Source organism: Canis aureus, chromosome 8 (assembly GCF_053574225.1).
Source record: "Canis aureus isolate CA01 chromosome 8, VMU_Caureus_v.1.0, whole genome shotgun sequence".
NCBI lineage: Eukaryota > Metazoa > Chordata > Mammalia > Carnivora > Canidae > Canis > Canis aureus.
Window position 1 is genome coordinate 43,559,447 of NC_135618.1, and position 25,833 is coordinate 43,585,279.

At 42.6% G+C, this 25,833-nt stretch overlaps 1 protein-coding gene across 34 annotated transcripts in view; it reads left to right on the forward strand.

The window, feature by feature from the left end:
* The window catches only part of RBFOX1 (RNA binding fox-1 homolog 1), a 2,042,337-nt gene extending 2,018,198 nt beyond the window's left edge, over positions 1-24,139 (forward strand). For 19 of the 34 annotated variants that reach the window (XM_077906543.1, XM_077906545.1, XM_077906539.1 and 16 more), the window contains 3 exons: positions 5,421-5,473; positions 19,743-19,818; positions 20,189-20,444. In XM_077906543.1, the coding sequence (XP_077762669.1) occupies positions 5,421-5,473; positions 19,743-19,818; positions 20,189-20,336 (277 nt within the window). In that variant the 3' untranslated portion in view covers positions 20,337-20,444. Of the gene's footprint in view, positions 1-5,420; positions 5,474-19,742; positions 19,819-20,188; positions 20,445-21,363 lie in introns of those variants that run through there. The other 15 variants (XM_077906550.1, XM_077906541.1, XM_077906542.1 and 12 more) reach the window with 4 other exon arrangements.
* The last annotated feature ends 1,694 nt before the right edge of the window (positions 24,140-25,833 follow it).

The window sequence follows — 25,833 nt, forward strand, 5'->3', positions numbered from 1 at the left end:
AGTGGCTTTTTGTGAATACCTGGGCCTGGGAACCACTCTTAAAGATTCTGACTTAAAAGGTTGGAAATGGACCTGGTCATTAGTATTTTATTTGTGTGTGTGTGTGTGTGTGATTTGTAATAAGCAGTCGGGGTTGAGAAACTGCCTTATAACCGACAGGTGCTCCAGAACCTACAGATAGAATTAATTTGACTTTGTGCCACTACTGTCTTGGGGCATCTTGACTTCCATCTGCCAGACCAGAAAAACAACTTCTAAAGCTCTAGGGATTATTTTAGTAGATAGCCTTGGGGGATTTTAATCACACCAGCGTGTGTGTGTGTGTGTGTGCGCGCGCGCGCGTATGTTTGTGTGCTAGATCCAACATTCATAGCATTGGATACAAGAACAGACTTACTGTGAGTGATATCCAACCCAAGTTTTGTGTAGCAATAATGACATAACAGAATTAAGAGGCCAAAAAATGAGAAGCAACCAGAATATTTAGCAGTAAAACTTAAAACTAGTGTTCTTTGATGGGAGAACATTTCCCGTGTGTCCTCCCTCCTCCCCTGCCCGCCACAAGTTTTACTCTGTCTTGATATCCAGCTTCTCACATTCCCTCCAGCAACCCTGGCTGGCTACTATTTTAATTTGTCTCTTAGAATTCAGCCGTGGGTAATTTTTAGAAAAAAGAAAATTGCAGAGAGATGAGATTTAGCCTAAGAAGAAAACTGGGATATAAGGATGATATGGCAGGTCACAGGACTAATTTAAATGTACCACCAGCTGAGTCAGATTCAGAGTCTAGATGGTTGGTCTATGAAAACCATCGTAAAACATAATGAAGTCTGGTAATAGGATGAAAAGAGAGAAAGACCATGGCCCATGCCATTCCACATCCCAAGTTGTTAAAGCAGAATATAATTATCTCTCTCAAGCCTCAATTAACATCCTACTCAAAGGGGAATCCAAATACTGTATTATTTTCTCTGAGAGGAACAGAAGGTTCAGGAAGTATCAGGAAGTCCTTCCGTAGAGACTTGGCACTGCACTGTTGACTCAGAACCCCCATGCGGGCGCCCCTGAGCACAATCTTAGCGAGTGAATAAGAGTTGGGGGTCTTAAGTCAACCATGTTCAGATTTCACCACCAGCACTTACAGCTTGCACATGTTCCATGACCTTCTATGCCTCTGCCTCCTCTTCTGTAAAGACTGGGATAGGAAGAGGGGTTGTCAGGAAAATTAAATCAATTAATACATAGATATAAGGCTCGGCAGCCTCCTGTCATGGGCAAATACTCCATTGGCGTTAGGCCAGTGGCTCTTTGGCATCAACATTGCAAAGACTGGACAAACGTAGCCTCCTCCCTTGTGCTCAGTAAACAACCATTTCATTATTTCTCTTAAATTAGTAATCCTCTCCCTTCCCACAAAGCCTCTGTCAAACAGTCTTCCTGGGAAAAGCTGGGGCTCCAAAATGAAAATGGGAATGAACTTGTAGGAGATTTCTAAGAATGTTCCCAAATGTCCCCATCATAAGAATTACCTAGAACCATGATTCTCAGGTTCAGGAGCAGCAGCTACTTAGCTAGGACAGTATGAATGGGACACCCAGAGCTGGTCAACAACCAGACCTGGGTTTTTGCCAAATGTAAAGATGATCACACCTCTCTCCTGGAAGTTCAGATTCAGGCAGTCAGGGCTGAAACCCAGACATCTATATTTTTAACAAGCACTCTAGCCAATTCTTGTCTTCAGGGAAGTTTGAGAAATTCTGCAGTAGAGGGAGTTTTCAAAAACAGGGAAAAAAAATCCAGGTGAAAAAAATAAACCAGAAAAAGAGAATAAGATGTAGACTCTGAAGGAAAGTGGAAAGATCCAGCAAAGATGCTCTTGAGTTTGTCCAGGGGAGGAAGCAGATACAGAGAAAGTGACACGTGGCCACTGTAGACCAGCTTTGCTTTCAAAAATGAGATTTAATGTCCATTCTCTCAGGTCTCCAGAAACTAGAAGGAACCATTCCTGGGCCATGTATGGTGTGTCTGTGGTTACATCCTCAGCAGCCACACAACTGGGTTGCCTGGAGGCTAGCATGGTGGGTGGCAAAATGGAAGTTGCAAAAAGAAACAAAAGCTGCAAGAGATTCATTAATTCAACTCCCTTTCCACTCGCATTTATAGCTTACCCAGTGCTTCTCCCCTGTGGCTGATAGACAGCCAAGCATCTCCTAAACTACCTCATTCTACACCCTGCCCCCACACCAATTAGGCTAGGACCACAGGAGAGAAGAGCATTAACATTACTTTAACCTCTCCTTGTAGGGCTACAAAGCAGCCAGGTAAGAACCATTCAGCTATACCAGTGGCCCTCATACAACCTTGGCTTGTATGAGACTCACCTGAAGCTCTTTAGAAACTACTAGTGCCCAAGACCCACTCACAGAGATTCCCATTTAACTGATCTTAGCTGTAGCTTGATCACTGGGAATTTTAGAAGGGCATCAGGTGTTTTTACCATGTTCAGCCAAGGCTGAGAACTACTTAGTCAGACTTTATCATCTACAACCAGTTTGCTGAAAGTCAAGTATAACTGCTTTTGAAGTTTATTGTCTTTTGTCTGTGTTGAGCATGCAGAGCAGACTAGGGTTAGCATAAGGGGTCAGGCTCCGTACGAGTCTCCTCTCTCCTCTGAGAAGTAAGCCCACTGTCCAGAGTGCACCTGCACTGCTCTGGTCATTCGGGTTGTTCTGACCTTGCTTGGGGATAGCTCACTTCCCAGCTACATCATTAATCTCTTTGATCATACTTCTCTCTGGTCATTTGGGGTAAAAAATTCCACAGAGAGGGTCATGGATGATCCATTTATGGGCTAAGAGATCGTTTTTCTGAAAGGTCAAGTGGGGAGAAACATAATCGTATATAAAAAATGGTATAACATAGTGGACAGAGACATTGCCATGAATCCTGTCCCTTATAATTCTACCCAGATTCTTCTACTGGCCTCACATGTGGGCCACGCTGGCCTGGCATCCCTCCCCAGGCTATTATTTGCAGGGATTTCCTATTAATTGTACTTATAATTAGTTGGTGAAAGGGTAGCATAGTGGGAGGCTGATCACGCAAGCTGACTGTATGGAATTAATGAGCTCCATAGAAAGGCAGTTTTCTGAAATGTTAGGGAAATCTTCCTGGATGTTGTAGGACTGTTTGCGTGGAATTAAAAGGAAAAAAAAAAACAATCCAGAACTGATATATCCAGTACAGAACTATTTTTTGCAAATGTTCTTTTTAATATTGGCACTGCTACAGGGTCCATGGCATATTCCTTAAAATATCACTATTGGTGATAACTTTATGCTTTGACATAGATTTGGTTTGATGGTCGGCTGTCTTCTGAGCCAACTCTTGAGTCATCCCTTTGTTCAGAAATTTGCTCAGGAATCATAAAGCACTCTAAAAAAATTCAAAATATATAGGTTACCCGAAAGAGAGGAAAAAGAAGGGAATGGAGAAATGATAACATTATTTTTCCAGAGTTAGAGTATCATGTCCTAAGGAAGAGTGCTATGAAGGATGACCATCATATTTCCAAAAATTCTGGCACAATTAAAGAAAAAGTTCTAATGTCTTTATAAACATACTTGTAGTTTGCATTCTTACTCGTTTTCCCTGTTTATCAAACATCATTTTATATCTGTTGGTTGCCTCTCATTGTTTTCCTAATGTTTAGCAAGTAGGACAGTTCCTTAGGGAAAATACAGAAGTGGGAAGCAAGGTAGCAGAATCTTCTAGGATTATAGGGTCTGCATTGGATAGAACCACTTAACTAATGAGGGCCACCCCATAAATAGGAGAATGGCTATAACAAAGAGCCTGCCTCTCTGGATAAGGGTCAGGTCGCCACTCTCAGTTATGGTAGTCCTTCTTGTGAGCATTCTAGAAACAGAAGTCCTTCCAAGTGTTTGTTTGGCCTACCCATGAATCCCATGCATGTAATTGGGGTGTCCATATCTTACTGCCCCTGGAGTAAGTCAAAGGTGAACAAGTCAAAACAAATATTCAACCCAAACATCTTCATTTTCAGGGATATTAATTATACTGCTGCTCCTCAAATCTCAGAAATTGGAAGCCAGGTATTGGTGGGGCTCAAAAAGTCTGCGCCCAAGCAAAAAGATAGCAAAAAACCAGTGACACTAACTTTTAGTCTTTTAAGAGAGGTGATAAGTGAACTTGGCTGTGACTTTCATTATGTGGAAGAAAAACATACGGAAGACTATTCTCAGAGCATGTGTAATTTTGCTTAGATTTCATTGGTGTGGAGAGAGCTAGGATTTTCAACTGGATGCTAAATTCTAGTGAATTTTCCAAGGGTAGCTCTATTTATATTCCAGGGATATACCTCTTGCAACAGTGAAACTCTCTTAAGGTGTTTTAAGAAATGTTCAATCACTAGATACTTTTGGAAGCATTAAGACATTTGAACGAGACCAGTCAAACTAAGACCCCCAAAATGCATTTATCTTGCTTCTTAATGATTCAGACGCACAGTAAAATCTAACGAATGAGAACCAGAGGCTCCAATGTGCCACTTCTGAGGCATTTAAGAGCCTCGCCAATCTCATTGGGGGCATTTTTATAATCTGCCTCACCCAGACGTTCTTATTTTTAGAGAAATAAACAGTATGTCTGACTTAGAACACATTTCATTGTGCAAATGCCACGGTTGGAGACATCCTAAGAGAGTTTTATCATCATTCCGGATTTACTAAGTCAAAGTAAAAATAGCGTTTTCCATTTTAATTTTCTTTTAAATACTGCATCATTAAAAATAATTTGGTACAAAAGGATTTATTCCAATAGATGAGTGTTCTTACCTTCTTTATGTAGCCAGCCTAATTTGATGAGGAAATTATTATCCATAAATATGATACCATATAACATTCTTTTCTGAAATGGCAGCATTTCTTTTTATTTCCTTTAAAAAGTTTTTTTTTTTTGGTATTATACTACAATAATAAAGTCTGGAATTTTATGGTTTTCGTAGGCAGTATCCCCTTTTTCCTAACAGACCGTCCATATTTTCTTTAAATGTAATCTCCATTGAGTGCAGAAATCCAAGGACAGTTTGAGTTGCCCTAGCCTTAGAAACGTACCCTGGCATGACTTTCTGGTAACACTCAGTATTAATATGATGGTGCAACAGTGTGTACATGGCCCCCGTTCTGACATCACCATGATTACGTTGGCGAGGTCCCCCGCATGCCTGTTTCATGATCTCTCTAAACTCTCGAAGTCCAAGATATATCAACACATTTCCTTGCAACATCCATTCAAACAAAGCACCCCTCCCTCCCCGCATCTGAATACATCCACCCAGTTGGCAGAGAGCACATTTCCCCCTGAGCGAGCAGTATTGTGAATTTTATCTTCTCTTCCAGAAATCAGTTCGTCTTCGTTGCAGCAGATGAAATTTCTTGTAACACCTCTGCAGGTAACAAACATTGCTACTTCTTGATGCATCCATCCAAAGCTCAGTATTCTCTCTCTCTCTCTCTCTCTCTTTTTTTTTTTTTTCCTTCACATGCTGCAGTTGGTCACTCTAGAAACTTGAGTTAAAAAAAAAAAGACAAAAACAAAGTCCATATATCTTTGGAGTATAGCTGAAGCCTTAGGCTCTGCTGTCTAAAAAGATACTAGGCATTTTGCTAACTTGGATATTTTATTTCCAGTTTTAATAAAACATGATCTAGAAAAGTAAGACTATATTGAATGAAGCCACAATACAATCTTATGGTATAAGCAGTGTTCTTATGTTAAAATGCTGAACAGGGGAGATTAAGGACACAGATGTGTGACTTGTATGCTGACATATTTTGTCTGGGTTCACACAGATGTATATGTGAATTATTTGGGATCTTTACTGAATGACTGGTTATAAAAGACTGAGTCCAGAAAGCTAGAGGCATTGGGGAATGGAATTGTCTCTGTCTCATGAGAAGGGGATCTTTCTTCTATGAATCAAAGATCCTCTAGCTCCTTTCTTTTAAAACCTATTACAAGTAGCAGGATTTAGAGAGACAAAGTCTTCTGCTTTTGGAATCAGGGCATTGGCAAATGGAAATTGCACAGTCGCATGATGTGTCCATCAAAATAACACCTGTCTTTTTACTTTGATGTGGTTTGGAACAGTTACGTTTAGACTTTCATTAGCATGAAATTGCTTGATTAAATGTCAAGATTAGGTGAGTGCTAACAGATTCGGGGTTGTTTTTTTGTTGGGGGGGGGTTGTTTTTTGTTTTGTTTGCTTTTACGCCTAAACTTTGACCAAAACCATGACTAGGAAATCTTACCAAGATGTTGCTTCTAGCCAGAAGGGAGGACTGTTTAGCTCATTAACATGTAGTCAAATATGACATGACCTTCAAAAGCCTACATTAGATGGAGCCTTGCAAATAGAACTTCATCTACTTCCAATCACATTTTATCAACGGAGCAGTGAATAAAGGCTAGTTTGCTAAACGCTTCACTCCCTACTTTGAGTCTTCGGTGAGAAGGAATTAAAGAGAGGACATATTGCTAGGCACATGTCCCCAACCCTGTCTGTTCGAAAAAGTCGGGCCGGTTTCATTGATAGAATCGGTCTCAATATTTTTCATGGCTTAACGTCTTACCCAGGGAGTCCCAAGAAGTGTGCATGCTCATGTTTTAAAGTGCCAGCTGACTCCATTTTTATAAAACCCCTTGGACAAGGGCTCTCTTGTTCTCCTTCCTCAACCCCTAACCTCAAAGATCTGTTTCTCCCTATGAGAGGTAGTGACATCCCTAACACTTCGCCAATCCTTAATGGTAGAAGATGGATCATTGCGTAGCTGGGAGGCGGTGGGAAATGTTCCTGGGATGCAAGAGACATTTACCATCTTCAAAAGCTTGAAAAGGGAGCATGTGTCTGGAGGGGTAACTGGCTGGGGTGGGAGGAACGTTGGTTTTAAATGGTAATAGATGCCATTTGCGGATATGCTGCTTAGCACAGCCTCGGCTCTCCCGTGGAGATGCTCTCTTGTTCCTGTGTGTGAAATTAGCTTCGGACATCACAGATCACACACTGCAAAGTCGCAGGTTCAAGAGATAGACATTGATTTCATCCCGTGACTTAACAAACCTTGCCTTGTAAGCAAGTGGTCCACAAACAATATTCCTAAAAGAGGCCACAGATAATGAAAGTTTGCCTGGGTAGAGCGAGTGTTTTCACCTACCTTATCTGATTCAGGGTGGCTGCTTGGTAAATTCTTAATGAATTGCTATTGATCAGATTTCAAATTGAGAGAGATATCCCTGTTGCTTTGATGGCCATATTAATAATATGTTGTATGCTTCATAAGGTTCAATTTGAACTCTGAATTTTGAACCAAGCATGAAAAAGGAGACACCCGTATCAATCAAATGTCAAATTATCTCCCAGCCAGTCCTCCCTCCTCATAGAATGAATATGGACAATCAGAACTGGTTGGTCAACAAAGGTTGTGACTCATGGTTTAAATGAGGTCTCTAAGCGCTTCATCTGCACCCGTGCTGGGAGAACCCGGGACACCGCGCCCTCCACTTCCCCCCCAACTCTAACCAACAAAACCATCCCTGCATGCAGAACAACACTCCTTAGGGCAGGTCCCTTGAATCCTGGTATCTACTGGATTTCAGTGTTCAACAAAAGGCAAATTCTCTCTTTTAAAATGAAGAAAAAAAATCAATGAGATGCTTAAAAATCTGTTTTGAGGGCTTGATGGATTTTATAACTGAAATTCTTATAAAGATGTGTTATTCTTACACAGCTGCCCGTCGGGCAGAGCTGGCCAGTTTTGTCGAGGCTTGGGCTAAAGATGGTAAGACAAAAATTGCTGGGCAGTAGGATCTGCAGCACTGAAGGGATTTTCTTCCTGTCCCCAAAGGAAAAGTGACGATTTTCACTTGGGTCTTTTGGAGAGGATGCCAAAATGTCAATTCTGCTCTTGCCACGTAGAAGACACTTTTCTTGTTCGTCTGTGTAGTTTGTGAGACTATATTTACAAGAAAATTTGTTTTCTTATTCAGTGTCTCCAGCAGTGATATTCATTGTTTGGTTTTGGTTTTGGTTTGGTTGCTCTTGAAAGACAAGTGCTCACATGGGTGACACAGGCAACTGGCCTTTTGACAGCAGCACCAACCCCTCAACATGCATGTGCCCAACCCTCACCTTGGACACTCGGATAGCTTCTCATTCTGTAATATCAAGAACCTTCCATGAGTAGGATCCTACAAGGAAGCGACAACAAAAGGACAAGATGATTCTCCCTTCTTAGAACCAAGGTCTCCCTGCCATTGTGATTCACTAGAGCTTTTCCAGGACTGGCCAGTGATTGTAGTAGAAGTAGAATATGGGTCTTATACTCGAATGAAGGTCGAGAAGCAGGTTAGCTATTTTGGCAGAGCAGCAAGAAATTCATCTCAGTTGATTAACATGTAGTGAGTCATCACTGTGTATCAGCAAGTGTTCTAGGCCCTTAGGACATAGCATTAAATAAGCCGGGAGAAGCCTTTCCTCCAAGGAGCCTCCTATCCAGTGGAGACTGGTCACCCAACATACAGATGCAGAGGCATGTGATAGGTTTGCATGTCAAGTTATATAACAGCTATAATGAATCCAAGAGCAGAGGGGTAGATAGAAAATAGGATACCATGCTACTTTAGGTTCAGTGAGCAGAAAGGACCTCTCTGAGAGGGTGACGTTTGGGCAGGGAACTGAATCAAATGAGGGTGCGAGCCAGGTACGTCATCGTGGAACTGTAAGCATTTCAGGCTGAATAAGCAGCAAGTGCAAATGCCATGTGGTTGACGCATGCCTGAGGTGGCCAGGCTCGGCTGCACATCAACATCATGTGCAGCGTAGCCACAGCATATGAGTACAAGTGAGAGTTTTGGAGATCAAATCAGGAAGACGGCTAGGGCTCAGAACAACTTAGGACTTGCAGAATTTGAAACCACTCAAGATTTAAGTGTGGTAGGAAGGCACTGGAGTGTCAGCTGTGATGTGCCTTATTATTTTAATGATGAGTTAGACTGCATTATGGAGAACAGATCACAAGATGACAAGAGCAGGAGAAAGAGCACTAGCTGGGAGTCTCTTCCAGCAGCCCAGGGAGAGGGGGCAGGCGGTAGGATGACGGTTGTGGAAGAGCCAAGAGGTGGTTGGCTTTTGGGCTGTATTTTGACAGGAGAACAAGCAGGATAGGCTGGCAGATAAGAAGCATATGAAGCTCAGTCCATGTTACATGAACACACTCTCCCTTTTGCTTCAAGGCGCATCAGTTATTTCCATGGAGGGCTGACTTCTTATCGCCATGCTGAGTGAGCCCTCCATCCCTGTAGTAGTAATTCCTCAAATGGGCTTCACTGAATTCTCCAGGGTGTAATGCTAACTTCCTATCATTTGTGAGCAAATTCTGTGTGCTAGCATGATAAATTACATGTATACATAGATACCCTCGTGTGTGTGTGTGTGCTTGTGTATACATGCACATATGACCCATTACATCAGCTCAGTGAGGCAGATGTTACCCTCATCCTCATCTTGGAAGTTACAAAAAGGAAAAAAAATAATGCTCCAGCCCAGAAAACATTGGTAACTTGCCTCAAATCCCAGTGGTGTCCATCTGATGACAAAGTTCTTTCCACTAGACCATGCTGCTCCCATGTGCTCCTTGTACTTTGACCTTGGAACATTGACCTTTGCCTCCAAATGGAGTTCTCCTGCTTTCTTTAACTGTGCTATCTTGCTCCTTAAAAAAACTAGTATTTTTGAGTTGTTAAAATGCGGAGAGGCCCTAGGGAACTTGACAGTTCTCCAAATGGCTGTTCTACTGGGTGTTTATTTGACTTGGCCCATCCCCTTCATGCAGCAGGTGTGTGTTGAACACTCTAATGTGCTGGGGACTGGTCTAGGTGCAGGGACAGAGTGATGAAGGGAGCAGCTGACTTACCAGGCAACATTCTGCATATCCCAGGAGAGAGGGCTGAACAAGCTATGTGTGTTCCAGGTCAGTTCTCCAGAAGTCTATCTTTTGTTGAAAATCAATGGCTGAAAATCAACCAACAGGATAATCCATTCCCTGAAAACTACAAGAAACTTTGAACCAATTGTTTTGGCTGCTGAATCCAGATGCCCCCTGCCCAAGGGAGTGTGTATGCATGCTTGTGTGTTTATGGGGTGCAAGTGGAAGCTAGGTCTCTGTCAAGCAGCAAGTCTTGCCTCCTCCACTGGACCAGTACCATATTGGAGACATGGGAAACCAACCTGGGAACACACTCCCAGTTCTTGAGTACTGGACACTAGGTAAGAGAGGGGGTCTGCAAAAAAGCCTTGGCTGAATGAATGGCCAAAGCCATTAAAGCCAACCCCTGTAAAGAGACTGCTATATACTTTATGAAGTAATTATCAGAAGCAAGTTCATGGCCACACAGGGTGTCATCATCCCCTTCCATCCTTCTATCCCCACCCAAACTGCATGTATGTGCACACACAGGCACATCAACACACACCTCCACGTCCATGCAGCCTCTGATAATATTGAGAAGTTTCCAAATTGGCCATTCCCCTAATTGATCCTTCAGCAAACTTTACCTAATTGTCTTCCTTACATTTTGGTTATTTGATTATTCAGCAAAGTCGTCATGCAGCAAATTGATTTGTAGTTAATTGGTCTGTTTCCAATAAAGTGTGATGTGTATTATAATAGGAGAGTGCAGGGTGTTCAGGGAACATATAAACAAAGGAACTTAGTAAAAATAATTATAACATTTATTGAGAGCTTGCTGTGCACTAGGCATTGTTCAAAGCTAGTTACTGGCAGTAGCAATACCCTATAAAAATAAAATGTCTCTATCACTTTACTTATAAAAATTAAAGATATCCAGATAGCTCTGAATTAGCCTGGGTGAGGGAGTGCTGTATCAGTGCAGAATTTGAATAAAAAAATAGAACAGCAGTTATCAAATGTTAGAGCGCATGAAAATTACCTCCAGAACTTATTACAAATGCAGAATCCATTTCCTCTTCCCATGCCCTTGCCCCAGAGATTCTGATTTATAGGTTTGGAGAGTGAGCCTGAAAATCTGCATTCTTACAAGTTCCCTCAGATAATTCTAATAGAATCTCCTGGGTAATTCCTAATTTTTTAGGAACCACATTGCTAATCAATCAGGAACCTTTCTCCTTTCAGTGGTAATGAGAACATAGAGTAGGTTTTTCTAGAATTGTGCTCTGCAGTATGGTGGCCAATAACCACATTTGGCTATAGGGCCCGTGAAATGTGGCTGGTCCAAATTGAGAAGAACTGTAAGTATAAAATATATACTATATTTTGAAACCTTAGTACAAAAATTATGTAAAATATTCCATTAATCTTTAAGTTGATTACACACTGAAATGATAATATTTCAATATGTTAGATTAAATAAATATATAAGGCTGAACTGCTCCTGTTTCTTTTTACTTTTTTTTTTTTTTAAAGATTTTATTTATTTATTCATGAGAGACAGAGAGAGAGAAAGAGGCAGAGACACAGAGAAGTAGGCTCCATGCAAGGAGCCCAATATGGGACTCGATCCCGGGACTCTAGGATCACGCCCTGGGCCAAAGGCAGGCACTCAACCGCTGAACCACCCAGGCATCCCTCTTTTTACTTTTTTAATGTGGCTACCATAAAACTTAAAATGGCTCATCTTAGGCTCATTATATTTTTATTGGACAGTACCATTCCAGAGCCAGATTTTCATTTATTTTGCTCAAATGAATATTCAAAGGGTTTGATTAAAACATCATGGCAGATAATCTGGATATTGGCAGTATATCCTGACTTTGTGTTTTAATTTTGCCTCCAAGTGAGAGTAGAGTTAGTGTGTGTGTGTGCTCGCGCGGACTCATTCCTCTCACCCTGCTAGTTAACCTCTCAGAATCTTTGATCTGCTTACAGGAGGCTCCAGATGTTTACTTCAGGGGTAGTTCTGACACAAATACTTCACGGGCTTTAGTGTCATGACCCCACCTGGGATAGAAGGCAATGCCACCTTGATAGCATCAATGATTGACAGTCATTTGGCTGCTAACTGGTAACCAGTAACCTTCATGTCAACCTCACTACGACCTTATACAGTCAGTATGTACCATTACCTCCATTCACAGATGGAGGAAGTGGCTCAGAGAGGAGATAAACTTTCTAAGATTACTCTTCGGGGTTCTCCCAGTAGGTTGAACCCTAGCTGGGGGGCCATGTTGATTTCAAAGCATGATGGGAATCTCTTAGTGGTTTTGGTAGAGTGGTCATCAGGACACTTTCTAGAAACAGGCTTTCTAAGAGGAGGACAGCCTTGAGCTTGGCATTTAAGCGAGTATGGCTATGGGCCTTTTATTGGAGCAGGCATTCCAGAGTGAAGGAACTATGGCCAAAAGCAGGACTTACTGTGTCTTCTCAGCTCCCAGGCAGTGGCTATTACTCTGCTCTGATGAATCTAGAATCAAGATTCTTATCTCAGACCTGTTCTATTGGGATTCAGAATTGGAAGAGGTTTGGAATTGCACAGAGGGTACAGAAAGTATAATGCCATCTGATTTGCCATGGGTGGTATGGTCTGTTTTTCATAGATGTTACAGGTTTACATGTAAACAAGTTACAGTTCAGAGGTGTGACCATTTGGATGAGCAAACTCTGTGACTCCCCATTTAGAATATAAAGAGTCCAGAAGATGCTTTCCCCATTGGTTCTGAGCAAAGAAAATGTGAGGCTGAAAAATGTATTAAGTGATTGGTAAAGGTGATCATTTCAAATCCAGGCAAAGGAAGTGAGCAACAATAGAATTCAGAAATGTCAGAGTCAAGTTGAGATGACTTCATGTTGTTCATTTGGAGAATTTCTTCTATTTGTACTTGGGTTTTTGGTTTTTTTTTTTTTTTTTTTTTTTTTGTGGAAGTTTTGCTACATTTGAGGTGGCTTTATAGATGTTTTGAGTTACGGGACTGGATAAGTTTCTCTCCCATGTATCTTGAGAAGATTTTTAGAAAAAGCTTGGTCACCCCACCCCCTCCCATGGTCTACAAATGTATAAGTCATGGTCTAGATTAAAGCTAGGAGAGGCTATAGTAGTCAAAGAGGAGTGAATATGTTCATATAAGACCTCAGACCTCGGTGGACTCTCCATAGGAAAGTGAATGGGAACATCCCCTTTTAACCCATCTCTCTTTAAATTCTTCCTCAATACATTCAAGTGGTTTCCATCTAATACTTTAAAGAAGATTTTTCCCCTATTGTGACAATCCAGGATGAATGGCTTAAGGTCCTGTGAATCCTCTTACTTCTTCCTGTGGAGATGAAACAGGTTGATTAGTATCAGTCGTTGCAGGTCTCTTTGCAGTGAAGAGATTAATTCATTGTCCTTGCTGTGTAAGACCCTGGAAGATGTGCCCCAGATCTTGGCCATCATTACCATTTCTATCCTAAGATCTTCTCAAACCAATGCACATTATGCTAACCCAGATTACACAGCCTGAAAATTGTGATCTAATATTTGAGAAAGGAGGGTTTGCCCTCAGCCTTCTTGGTTGTCTGGTAGATGTTTATTTGCATGAAAGTGAGAGCCATTATCTGCAAGGTATCTCAAGCTACCCCAAACCAGGAATTGGAAAGGCCTTCTGTGGCCTCCCATATTGTGAGCTGCATTTCTTCATCTTTTGAAATAAGGGATTTTGTCTCCACCCTGAGCTAACAGAAACCCACAAGCCAAGGGGACCTGTCAGATCCTGCAGTCCAAAATCACCAAAGGATTTGTCAGAAGTCTTCCACCTTCCACCAGTAAGGACCTGGGATCTTACTATGCTCTGCTGCATTTTTATGTAATGATGAGTATGAGATGGGCCAGCTGGAAAATAGAAATGCCGGTAACACTCTATTTTTGAAAATGGATTGATTTGCAGTGGATCAGGGTAGGAACTAATACAATAGCTGGAACAGAGCTGAGGGATTCCAAAGCCCACTTTCCTCCATGTGGTCTTTTGCTTCCTCTTCCTGACCCATATTCACGTAGCTCCTTCCCAGCCACTGAGAATTGCCAAGAGCAGAGCATTTTCCCAAATGCAAAGAACGCCTGATCTGGAACGGTGTTCCAGGTGCTTTCTCTCTGGATGGGGGTGGGGGGGTGGAGAGCAACAACTTATCAGTGGATTATACCCGCAGCAATGAAAACCAGGGGGTTTTCTTTTAAAAGTCCTTTGGTTTTCATTTGGGAAAGCTCAAGAAACCAGAGTGACGAGGTGGGATGAGGATCCCCTCTTCCTGTGCAGGTTAGCTTCTGTCTTTCTTCTCATTGGATACCTCTGACACCCAGAGCAGTGTGAGCCATACTGGGATCCAGAGCCCAGTGGCCCTTCCATAGGGACGTGAAGGAAACTTGCCTTAGCTAAATCATTGCTCTCCAAATAGCAGGCTGTTAGAACTGCAGGGTTATGGTATGGTACCCCCTTTGTATATGGTCCTGTATGTGTGTGACTGGCATGGATTCATTTTCCCAAATGTCTTTCAGACTATATCTTCGATATAATTAGAAGGGCACCTATAGCCCCTGACAACAGTGCAGAGACCCCAGTGATCAGAATGCATACTCTTTTGAAAGCATGCTCTGCAACACTTCTGAGTGTGGTGGGGGCACAATCCTCCAGACCTCCTTGCCATGGTTGGGCTGTCCAGGAGAGCTACATGCCACTGGGAACTTCATCTGTAGGGTGGGAGATGTTCACTTAACTTTCTGCAACCCAGGGTTTCCCCAGCTAGCTCTGGGACAGGAGGCATGGGGAAGTGATGATACAGGAAGAATAAAGATCCATGAGGGCATAAAGGCTCTTAATTGAGATATAGAATAAAATACAGACAGTGAAATTAATTAGTGTTCTTACTGTGTCCCTATAAGAAAATCACTTCACTGCTGGAATCCTGGTGTGGGTACCAGCACAGCTCTATTGTATTTCATTAGCATCCAGCTTGTTTCAACTGGATTCAGATGTTAATAATAAGTAATATTTGCATTTCTCAGTAGAGTTGACAAAGCACTTTCACAAACACAGGTTCTCATTTCCCACTCAACAGGCAGCATAGTTATTCATTTTACTCCAACATAATCTTAGGGTCAAATGCAGCACTTCTAACCACATCTGTAACTCATAAATTAGATAGTGCTTAACTCCAAATATCTGTAGGTTGACTGCTAGAGCTACACGCAATCATGTTAGAAGAGAATCTTGCCTCTACAGACCAGAGGTGTGGGCAGCAGTGAGAGCCTGGCTTGGCAACTCTGCATAAGATTCCCCACATCACGATCTCTCATATCTGTAGACTGCTTCAAAATGTACCCTGGTTTCTTTCCATGCACTTTATCTATGAATTAGATGGGGCTGAGACTCAACAATACCACTTAATGGACAGGAAAATGAGGCTCAGAGAGAGAGAGACTTACCTAGTTTTTGAGAAAGGACATTGCAAAGGCAAACTTGAACTTGGATCTTCTTGTCCCATGCCTTGTGCTCTACCCAGCATCATGGGTGGCCTCCTGGTTTTTACTTGCTGCTAAGGTAAAAAAAAAAAAAAACATGGGCTCATGATGACCTGGCTGTAAGCCATGGTGAGGTCATCAGCAGAGCTGTTATCTTCTATTTCATTGGTTGGCTTTTCCCTAAATGGTTTTGAAGAGCTTTCCAGCATCTTGGCCAGTCTTCTGTGAACTCTTAGGGGTGATATGAAATTACGCTCTGTACTTCCAGAGTCCCCAGAAACTTTTCTTTTGAGTATCTTGAAGGGTTTTGAATGTCTCTGGAAGCAGCTGACCGAGAATCTTCAGAAAGCCTATCTAGAAGAATCTTTGCTGCTGACAGGATCCTAAGGATGGGTGCCAGTGTCTTCTGGGACTCACTTCTTTCCTGTTTGCTCCTCCCTCTCCCTGCCTTCACTCATGCAGCAGCATTGGCTTGGCTTTCTGTTCACTTGTACTGTGGCCAACTACTTTGGTGGATGCCGGAGGTAAAAAGGTGAACAAAATAGACTTAGCCCAGCCTCCATGGGGCTGACCTTCTGGGCAGGGGTGGGAGGGGTCAATAATCAGGTGGGGATGTAAGCAAACAAAATGGTTAGAGACTTGCTACGTTACATGAAGGACAGGCAAGTACCAAGGCTGTAAGGAGAGAATGAATTTGCATGTGTTCACGGAGTAGTGATGAGGACGGTGTGCCTGGAATATAGGGAGCAAAGGGCAGAAGGGAACATGATCGGATGGAAAGAGGGTCAAGGGCAACTCATTCAAGTTTGGGTTTTATTCTGGGATCAATGGGAAACCACTGAAGGGTTTTAAGCAGGGAAGTGATATGATTAGGTTTATATTTAACTAGGTAGATGATGGATGGATAGATAGGATATGATAGATGGTAGACTTATTAGCTACAGATATAAATGGCTGATGGTTTGAAGAGGCAGGAGTAGAACAAAAAGACAAGACTGTTGTAGATTTCGTTCTGATGAAACCCTGGCGCCTTAGGTTAGGGTGGTAATAGTGTGGAATGGAGTAAAGTAGACACATGGAAGATTTCATCTGTAATTTCTGATGGATGAGATGTGGGGACATGGAGACCATCATGACCTGATTGCATCATTGTCCACCGCGGCCAGGGATGGGTGGCATGGAAGGTGACGATATGTATAAGTCGCTCATAAAATGGCAGGCGTAAGACATTTTCCCATCACCCCTATCGGGGTCCCTAGGAATCGCCATTTTTCCTCTGGGCTGTGCTTAGCCAGCTCTGAGGACATTAGGTCACTGACGTGCCCGGCATTTCTGCCGCAAGAGTAGCGCTCCAGTCCACATCTTCCCTAATAACCTTGTGTCTAAATTGTAGTGTCACACAAGGGCGTGTTTAGAAATTAGCATTTGAAAAGCAGCCTCCTTGCTTTCAGTTTGAGCTGACATGGTCCCTTTTCCTCTGTGGAAATGAAATTTATTAATCATAATAAAACCATCGGATTCTGAAGGTAGAGGTCACCCTGAGGAGAAAAGGAGCCTGCTCATTTACGAGGAATAGTTCAGTGCTGCTGTATTTTTCTTCTGCCTTGGAAAAGAATACGGCCAAATTGTTACCTTGGGTTTTCCACGAACGTTGAAGCTCTGCCCAGTGTTATAGGCAAATAAGAATTTACCATTAAAGTACGTGGAGGGAAGAGGCAGGAGCTACATTCTCCTCGAACACATTCAGACTACCAATATGTTATCGCCTCAAGAGAGGAAACTTGCCACGGTAATACCATTCCTCAAGTAAAAAAAAAATAAAAAATAAAAAATCTCTAAATGGGCATTTTCATACCCGTTTTAAAGGAATACCATCAAAGCGATGGTATGGCCTCATTTACTAAATTCCCAAGGATTTAGCGAGGCTAAAAAAGCGATGCTCTGGCATCATTTACTAAATTCCCAAGGATTTTCAGTTTGTCTTTGCATTTTATGTCCTGTTCATAAGACCAGCTTTGGTGGGTGAAAGTGCATTAAAATAATTCTATTAGTGGTTTCTTTTTTCTCTAGACCAATGACAGACTATTTTCTCACAAAATGAAAGTCAGCACCAAAGTCATATATCATGTCCTTTTACCCCTAATTCACATCTACTTCTAGTTATGTGGGCAGTGGCCCAACTTGGGTGACATCTGTGAATATAAGAATTCTTCAAAAACGTCATCCTTCATCTTGTTTGGACATACATCCAAACATACGTCTCTGTCTTGGACTTACATCCATTCTTCTTCCAGCGAGAGGGAGCATTGTTGACTGAGGGCTGTCTGATTGAGACAAATCAATCAAGGATGCTCCAAAGAATGAAAAGTCAAGGTTGACTGTTCACAGGTGACCCTGAGAGGGTCACCTCAGAAAAGAAACATCCACTCCTGTCCCGGCTGTGGAGGATCAGGAGAACTGTGTGTTGAAGCGGAAAGCCTCATCTCAGTTATCTGAGCTCAGTGCCCTTTGAAACACACAAGGAGAGTTTAGGAGTAGGGCACGTCCAGTGACAGCTTGGCATCATCAAAAATTTCTATTTGGGGTCTAACTCAGACCCTAAGATTTAAAGAACTTGCACCCAAGCTTCTTCCCACTGTCCCAGACTCCACAGTATGAGCAACCAAGTGAGACCCATCCAGTACATTCTGAAAAAGAAGATTGGAAGAAGGTGGGGGAAAGCCGGGAAAGGGAAGGAATACAAATACACGCGAGTGAGACCTTAAGAGATGGGAGGTGAGCTAGTACAGACAAACCATTTCTTCCTGCCTAGTTCCTTCGTTCCCTAAAGCAAAGTCCAAGAGTCACAAGCCATTGATAATGGACATATATCGCATGCAGTGGCCGGTACACGCATCCCCCAGCTGCTGTGAGTGTTGGTTGCTAATGGCGCCTAGCTGCTCCCTCCTTCAGAGAACTACCCACTGCCAAAGAGGGTCATTTTAACTCAGAAATTGTCCTCCCTCCTTAGGGAAGCCCACAGCTGATGCTGAACTTACGTGAGTATTAAAAACCCAATGTACTCTTCTCCAGGCGGGATTAACTTTGGGGTGCAGCTCACAAGGTTACGTAGACTCCACGTAGCGAGACTCCAGCTCAGAGCCTATCCCTGCTTCTCTTTTTCTCTCATTCTCCAACCTACTTGCCTCTCTGTCCTCTTTTTGAAAGTGCTCCTTCCAACAAAGCATGTGTGTAACAATCTCCATCTCAGACTCTTCTGGGGAACCTAACCCGGTTCAACCTGCACCTCAGCTTTGATTATTACCAAAGAACCAATGTCCATACTGTCTCCACAAAGTTATCTGGCAGGTCATTTGAGGAAGGGTGTTAGATGGCATGGAAGGGGCACACGGGTCACCCTGAGAGATTCAAGGATCAGCTCTCTGTTTGGCTCTGTGATATTGAGCAAAATAAACTCTCTGCCCTGTAATTTCTGATGTGTTGCTGTGGTCACTTCCAGACACTCAGTAGGCATCCATCTCTTCTTCATTTCTGTTCCAAAGCCTGTACTGGGAGGCAGCGCGGTCGAAGGAAGAGGAGGGGAGAGAAGCATAGAGAAACTCAAAGATGAGATCTCAGCATCAAGAAATATTATTTGAAAAGTGTCCCTTCTCAGAACTTGACCACTGATGGTTAGAAGTTCTGGGGTGATAGGATCAGAATCAAATCAGACTAATTCTTGGGTGAGAGGGTGCAGGGGGAAGGCTGTACAAACCCTTCCAGGAGCCTCCTGTTCAAGCACATCTGTTATTTCCTCTTCCGAGATGTTGGACCCTAACTGCACAGACTGAACCACACCACCCTTTGTGATCCACCTTGTCTCACTTGATTGGTAACAGCTAAATTAGGAGAAAAGAGAGTCTCTCTTGAGAATAACATGTCCTTCGTGAGTCCTGGGCTTCTTGAAACCACTCTTTCCAGGTGTTTCTTCTGTCTACCTCAATGTGTATTATCTCACCAGCAAATGTTAAATGAGCAAAAGAATGTGTTGGCCGCAGTTGGATCTCTCTCGTGTGGCAGATGGGAACGTGTTCCTAATCTCTGAAGATGAATAGGGCCCCTCCACACTGTCTTGGTATTTTTGTATTTTATGGTTGTTATTATGACTTTGTAATTGCATATTATGGATTAATCTTCACCCGTGTTTTCCTTTCAGTTACGGACGAGTTTATGCTGCCGACCCCTACCACCACACACTTGCTCCAGCCCCCACCTACAGCGTTGGTGCCATGGTGAGTACCAATCCCTCCTCTTCCTCACTTTTTCCTGCTTCCCTTCCCTTCCCCCAGCTGGGACCTTAGTATGGGTTGACGGTTGACGTCCTCTCACTTTCCCTTAATTGAATTTGTCTCTTGTGCTAACAGCAGCTAAAATGCCACATTAATCCTCCCAGTAAACTTGATAAATGTCTTAATTTCTTGGCAATGTAGTGCATGTAAGTTATTATATTTCTAATTTTGCAAGTCTCACCTAGCAGAGCACTTACCTTAATGGAATAATTAGTCATTTTGATAATTAAATCCATCACTAACAGAATGCAGTGTCAATGCAGAACTTTTTTTTTTCTTTTTTTTTTCCCTCCCTTGCTGCTCATTCACATAGCCCCAAGGTTCCAGCCCCAGCACAGACTTCAGAGGAGCTAAGCTGCACACTTCCAGGCCTCTGCTGTCAGGCAGCTGAGAATCTGACTGCCTCTCCTCCCCTATTACAATTCATGTTTAAAGTCATAGTCGCCCAGGAAAGAAAATAGAGAGAGGGGCACACTTTGTGTGTGTGCCTAGTACTTAAGGAATTAGAAGGAATCAGCTGGGTTCAGGAGTTGTCTTTTGTTTTTTGGGGGGGTGTCTGGGTTTTTGTTTTGGGAAGGGTGGGGGGGAGGGCAAAAATGGGAGGTGAGGGTGGGGTGAATTTGCCTGTACCTTGTTCAACCTTCTATGCACTAAAACTCTTGAGTACAGTAAGACGTGCCCATCACGTGAGAGCGTATGCAATCATTACAAAGCTTTTGGCATGCAGTTTTCTGCTTGGGATCAAGAATATCAGTCCTTATCCTAAAAATAAATTCCCATAGGCATTCATTTGAATCGCCAATACTTTTAGAACAAAGAAATAGTTAAGTGCCACCTCATAACCATCTAAAGCCATGGCCAGACAAGTCACTGGAGCTTGGTCATAGAAATTCAGCCATGATTTGGAAACATATTATTTTGCACAAGCTCAATTACATCAAGCAATCCATCTGTAAACTCCCCTCTCAAGAGCAAATTCCAGCCAGGGTGTTGAGGCAAGTCAAGTGAGCAGTTGATTTAAATTTTCATCCTGATTTTGCATTCAGCAACTCTGCCTCAACACCTAGCCCACTTGAGGAATGTGTTGGAAAGGAGAGTTGAATCGCTGCATCCAATCAGCCGTCTATGTTCGGCCTCTTGAGTGTAGACTGAGCTTTTCCCATTGGAATGTCGCATTAATGAATCCAACAAGCAAACAAAACAAGACAGGGCCAACCCTTCCATTGCCCGGCCTGTGTCAGAGTCCTTCTTTCTAGCAGGACTGGCCGGCGGAATTTGGGCTCACAGGGACTTTCTCTAGAAAGAGCTGTTGGGGGAGGTCAGGATTGGCCCTGTCGTTAGTTCTCCGAGAATGACCTGGGATGGGTAGGGGGTGCCTCCATTTCGGTTGCTTTTGAGTGTCTATTTTTCACATTAGTCTTTTTTGATGATCCACGTGTTGCAAAAGGAAAATGTAAAAAACACACCCCTCAAATTGCTTTGTTTCAGAATGCTTTTGCACCCTTGACTGATGCCAAGACTAGGAGCCATGCTGATGATGTGGGTCTCGTTCTTTCTTCATTGCAGGCTAGTATATACCGAGGGGGATACAACCGTTTTGCTCCATACTAAATGACAAAACCATTAAAACCTTCCAATGTGGGGAGAGAGGAAGCTTTCCGAGGCCTGGGTATTGCAATACATGCAGTAGTACATCATTTTAGCAGCTCTAAAAATTAAAAAAGAGGAAAAAAATTACATTTTTTATCTTATACCTCAGATATTTTGTTCTGTGTATTTTAATATTGTGGGTCTTTAATTTCTGAAGGTTCCGTAGTTTGGTTGCTGGCTGTAGGAGTTTTTGTGGTTGAAATAGAGAGACGCTAGCTATGAATAAAAACTGGTTTAGGGCCATATCCAGAGTGCTATATCATGTAAATGAATTATATATGCTGAATCTTAAGCTACTGGGGTTATCAGCTGTCTGGGAAGAGTGTAAGTGACTACAATAGTCATTTTTTTCTGCATCTGCATTATTTTATTTTACGAGCGGGGAAGGGGTGGGAGGGTCTTAGGGGATGGGGACCGGGATTTGGGCTAAAAGGAAACATAAACTAGTAACTGATGAATCCAAACGACCCACTGCACCAACAATCATATATCAGCGGTTCTAAGTTACTCATTGAGTTCAAGCCAAAGGTTATGTTGTTAAGGGGGTGCTTCTCGAAGCACTTTGTGCATCCAAGTTGAATGAAGCTGTGCAAACCCACCCTTTAAAACCATTCCACCTGGCAGTATTCAGCTTCTTAACCAGCCGCTAGTTATTTAGGCAAAAACTGCTAGTTAGGCCATCAACAAGCATTCTTTTTATATTTCTTCCAGTATAATAAATTATTGATATCATTGCTGACTTTTATATTATGGGAGGGAAAAAAATAACATTAATAAAAAGGTGATAAAAAGCACTGTTTCTATTTTTTTCTTTTTTTCCAAAAAAAGAAAGTAATAAAAACTTAAATTCTTTGTACCAGTTAAAAAAAAATGTATAAAATTTACATCTGTGCAGTGGAGTTGTTAAGTTCTAGAAACAGTCTATGAAGCTTTAGTTTTAGCCTAGTAGAACAACTGTTAGAGACAGATGTATAATTTTTATGGAATTACATGATAATCATATTCGGATTTATAGAAGCATTTTACAAGTATTGCAATCATTGAGTAGAGATAATCATGGTATTTTCATCAGCTTGGTAATTTTTGAAACATGACTGTGTTGTGTGAGCAATCTGCAATTTTTCCGCCTGTGAGAGCCTGCCCTCCTCCTCTTCCTCGTCCCCAAGGATTCTCTCAAACCAGTATCTTTAGTTCTGTCTCCGAGGCCCAGGACACTTGTCAGAAGGAAGCAGAAAAACAAAACAAAACAAAAAAACAGTAGGTTCCACCCTCTTCATCCCCGAAGAACTACGTCCCCCACTTCGGCAGCAGGGCCAGAGCGACACAGCCGAAAAATTGCAGTTTGTACTTCTTCTGTTTGAACTCTTTCCATGTTGTCCTGTTTACAAGTTAACCTAAGTTGGGGTATCTGTCACGGGTCTTCCTGTTTTTGTATTGAAATAAAAAACAAAACAGCGGCCAGCCGCCTCCCGTAGTTCTGCCATAGGTCAATCTTCCGTGTGTTTGTGCAGTGCGGAGCCCTACCGCCCGCACTCCAGTAAATTCTCAGCTCACCGCTGTGAACCCGCCAATCCGCTGTAACAACTCTGCTTTAAAAAAACAAAACCAAACAAAACTTAAAAAAAAAAAAAAGTGTTTGTGATCCAGCTTTCTCTTGTCATCCTATGTGCATGCAGTAAGATCGGTTGGATATTAAACCATCAATAAAGTTTCACAAGATTTGAAAACAAAGTTTCTGTAGCTTCGATATCTAAGACAGATTCTCGTTATCTGGAGAGGAGGAGAGAAGGGGGAGGGGGAAATGCTTAGCAGCCAGAAGCATGTCAAATGTTCTTTTTGGCAGGTTGACTGGGGTGGGCGAGGGAGGGGCCAGGGGGTGTTTTATAGCATCACGGAGACATTCTCATTCCCCCACCTGGAGAACAGTGCTAGGACACTGGGTGCCCGGTTGATGTTTGTAAAAAACAAAACAAAACGAAACAAAACAAAAAACAAAACACTTGATCACAATGCTCGGCATCCTGCCCCCGGGGGAAGAAAGGTAGAAGGGACAGGAGCCTTGGGGAGAATCCAATGCTGTCTCCCCATTGCCTCCGATGTCAAAAATCCAGAATTTGCATTGTATTTGGAATCACAAACATAGAATTCTTACTGTGTTGGTTAAAGTAAAATTAATTTGCAGTTTTGATTTTCATCAATGAGCTGTACTTTCCCCCATGACTGTATGTAGTTTTAATAAAATCATTTAGAGCAAGTGAGTGCCACATGATGTTGCAAAACCTTTTGTCTGGGCACTCCGCCAAGATGCCAATAAGTCATTTTAAAATGTATGTCAGAGATGTAAACAAACATTTTGGATTTTTTTAAACAGTATTTATTTGGAATGTTTTCATTTATCTAAATAACTATTGCTATTATGAATTATGGAAAAAAAAGATTAATATCATGTGTGGCATATAGTGACTTCTTAACACACACATCACGCAATCTGCAAACCCAGAAAATGTGTATATCTGTCTTTAGAAATTAGTGTTTATATCACTTACAGTGGTTTGTGAATAAAGAAAAACTGGTTTGTAATATCAAAAAAATAAAAGCTTAGTCTGAAAAGGTACGTGCGAGTCGGTGTCCTGAGTCCTTTTGCTTCCGTGCGTTCCCCGGGACGGAGAGTCCGCGTGCACACGCATGGCCACCCTGGGTCCCGCAGTGGGTGGGGAGCAGGGGCGAGGGGCCCTGGTCCGGGTGAGCTGGGGAGGCTGCTCGTGCCCCCACCTCCCGCAGACCCACCTGCCTCCTGCAGGAGCACTGGGTGCAGCTCCATATTCATCTTCCCAAAGAAGTCCAGGAAAGTGCCCAGCCTTGTTTAGGAAGGAAACAGAACTCAGGCAACCTATTCCCCCAGTACACAAATGTCAGTCTTTGGTTGAAAACAAAAACAGCAAAAACTGCATTTCAGACAAAACACGTGTGCAAGTCCTTCACACAGTTTTGGGGTTGGGGCCGGGGGGCTTGGGTGAAGAAGGTAAACGTGAGCTCAAGGGCTGGAGTGTCCATTTCCAGCGTGCGCACCTGCGCCGAGGATCCTGCCCAGGCTCTCGTGTGCCTGATTCCATTGAATTCTTTAATGTTGCCATAAGCTTGAATCATTGACCCCATTGGGTATCTTAATAATATCTTAATCCTATCTCATTTAATGATCTTACCAAACCCCATCAGGTTGGTAACACATATAAAGACTAACAAAACGTGAGGCCTAGAAGCAGTTCCAGGTTTGAAGCCCCATCTGATGACTTGCTCACTACATTCCAGGGCAATTTAAACCAAAGCTCTGTGCCCCAGTGTCCTCTTCCACAATTTGGGATCATGATAACACTCACCTCTTGAAACTGTTGTGTAGAATGAATACGATAGTCTACTTGGCAGGACTGTAAGCTCCGGTGATGTAAAGTCCCACACCAAGCAAGCGGCAAGTTCGGCCTTCCAGAAGGGGCCTCCTAACAGGAGGGGCAGAGGTATTCCCTCCTGGCCTGTGGAAGGCTTTTAGCTTTCAACTTTAAAAAATGAGAAATCTTACCCTACATGCCAAAAGCCGATTTTCGTTCTCCAATCCTCTCCCCACAATGTGGGCTGTCTTCGTAGCATTAATTACGCCATTTCAAGTATATCCAGTGATCTCTTTTCTGCAAATTCCTCATGTTTCAGACTCTGCAGCTCCACATCAGCATTGATTGCCCAGTGTCAACTCCTGAAAGATAGTATATTGTAAATGGAGACAAGAAGGCTCAATAGGTCCTATGATTTGCCCAAAGTCATGTCTAGTGACTACTGGAAGCAGGCTCCACAGAAAGTTGTGTCTGATCCCAAAGCCTGTGCTCTCTTCCAAAAACTCTGCTCCATTAGTGACGACGGTGGTGGTAGTGGTGGTGGTGATATCACGCCTGGGCTTCTGGTTCCCTCTTTACAAAACACGGAAGGCTATGTTCATTGTAAAAATTAATTAACTAGTTTACGCTGGCACATGGTGAGCAGGGCGATAATTATCCCCTGTAATGCTTAGAGCCCCTGCCCTGTCCAAATACAGGGATGGAAGTCTAGACAACAAAAGCAGTAGGATACATTAGAACCTCCGAAGCCAGGGTCTTCTCCAAAATGAAGATAAGCATATACATTTTACATAAAATATGAAGAAAATGTAAACGATCGCAGAAGTGAAAAGGTTTGTTAAAAGACTTGCCCAGTGGATGCTTGACACCTGCTCCTTCCTCCACCTGCATGTGGGAGAACGTAGGCAAACAGGCCCAAAGGAAG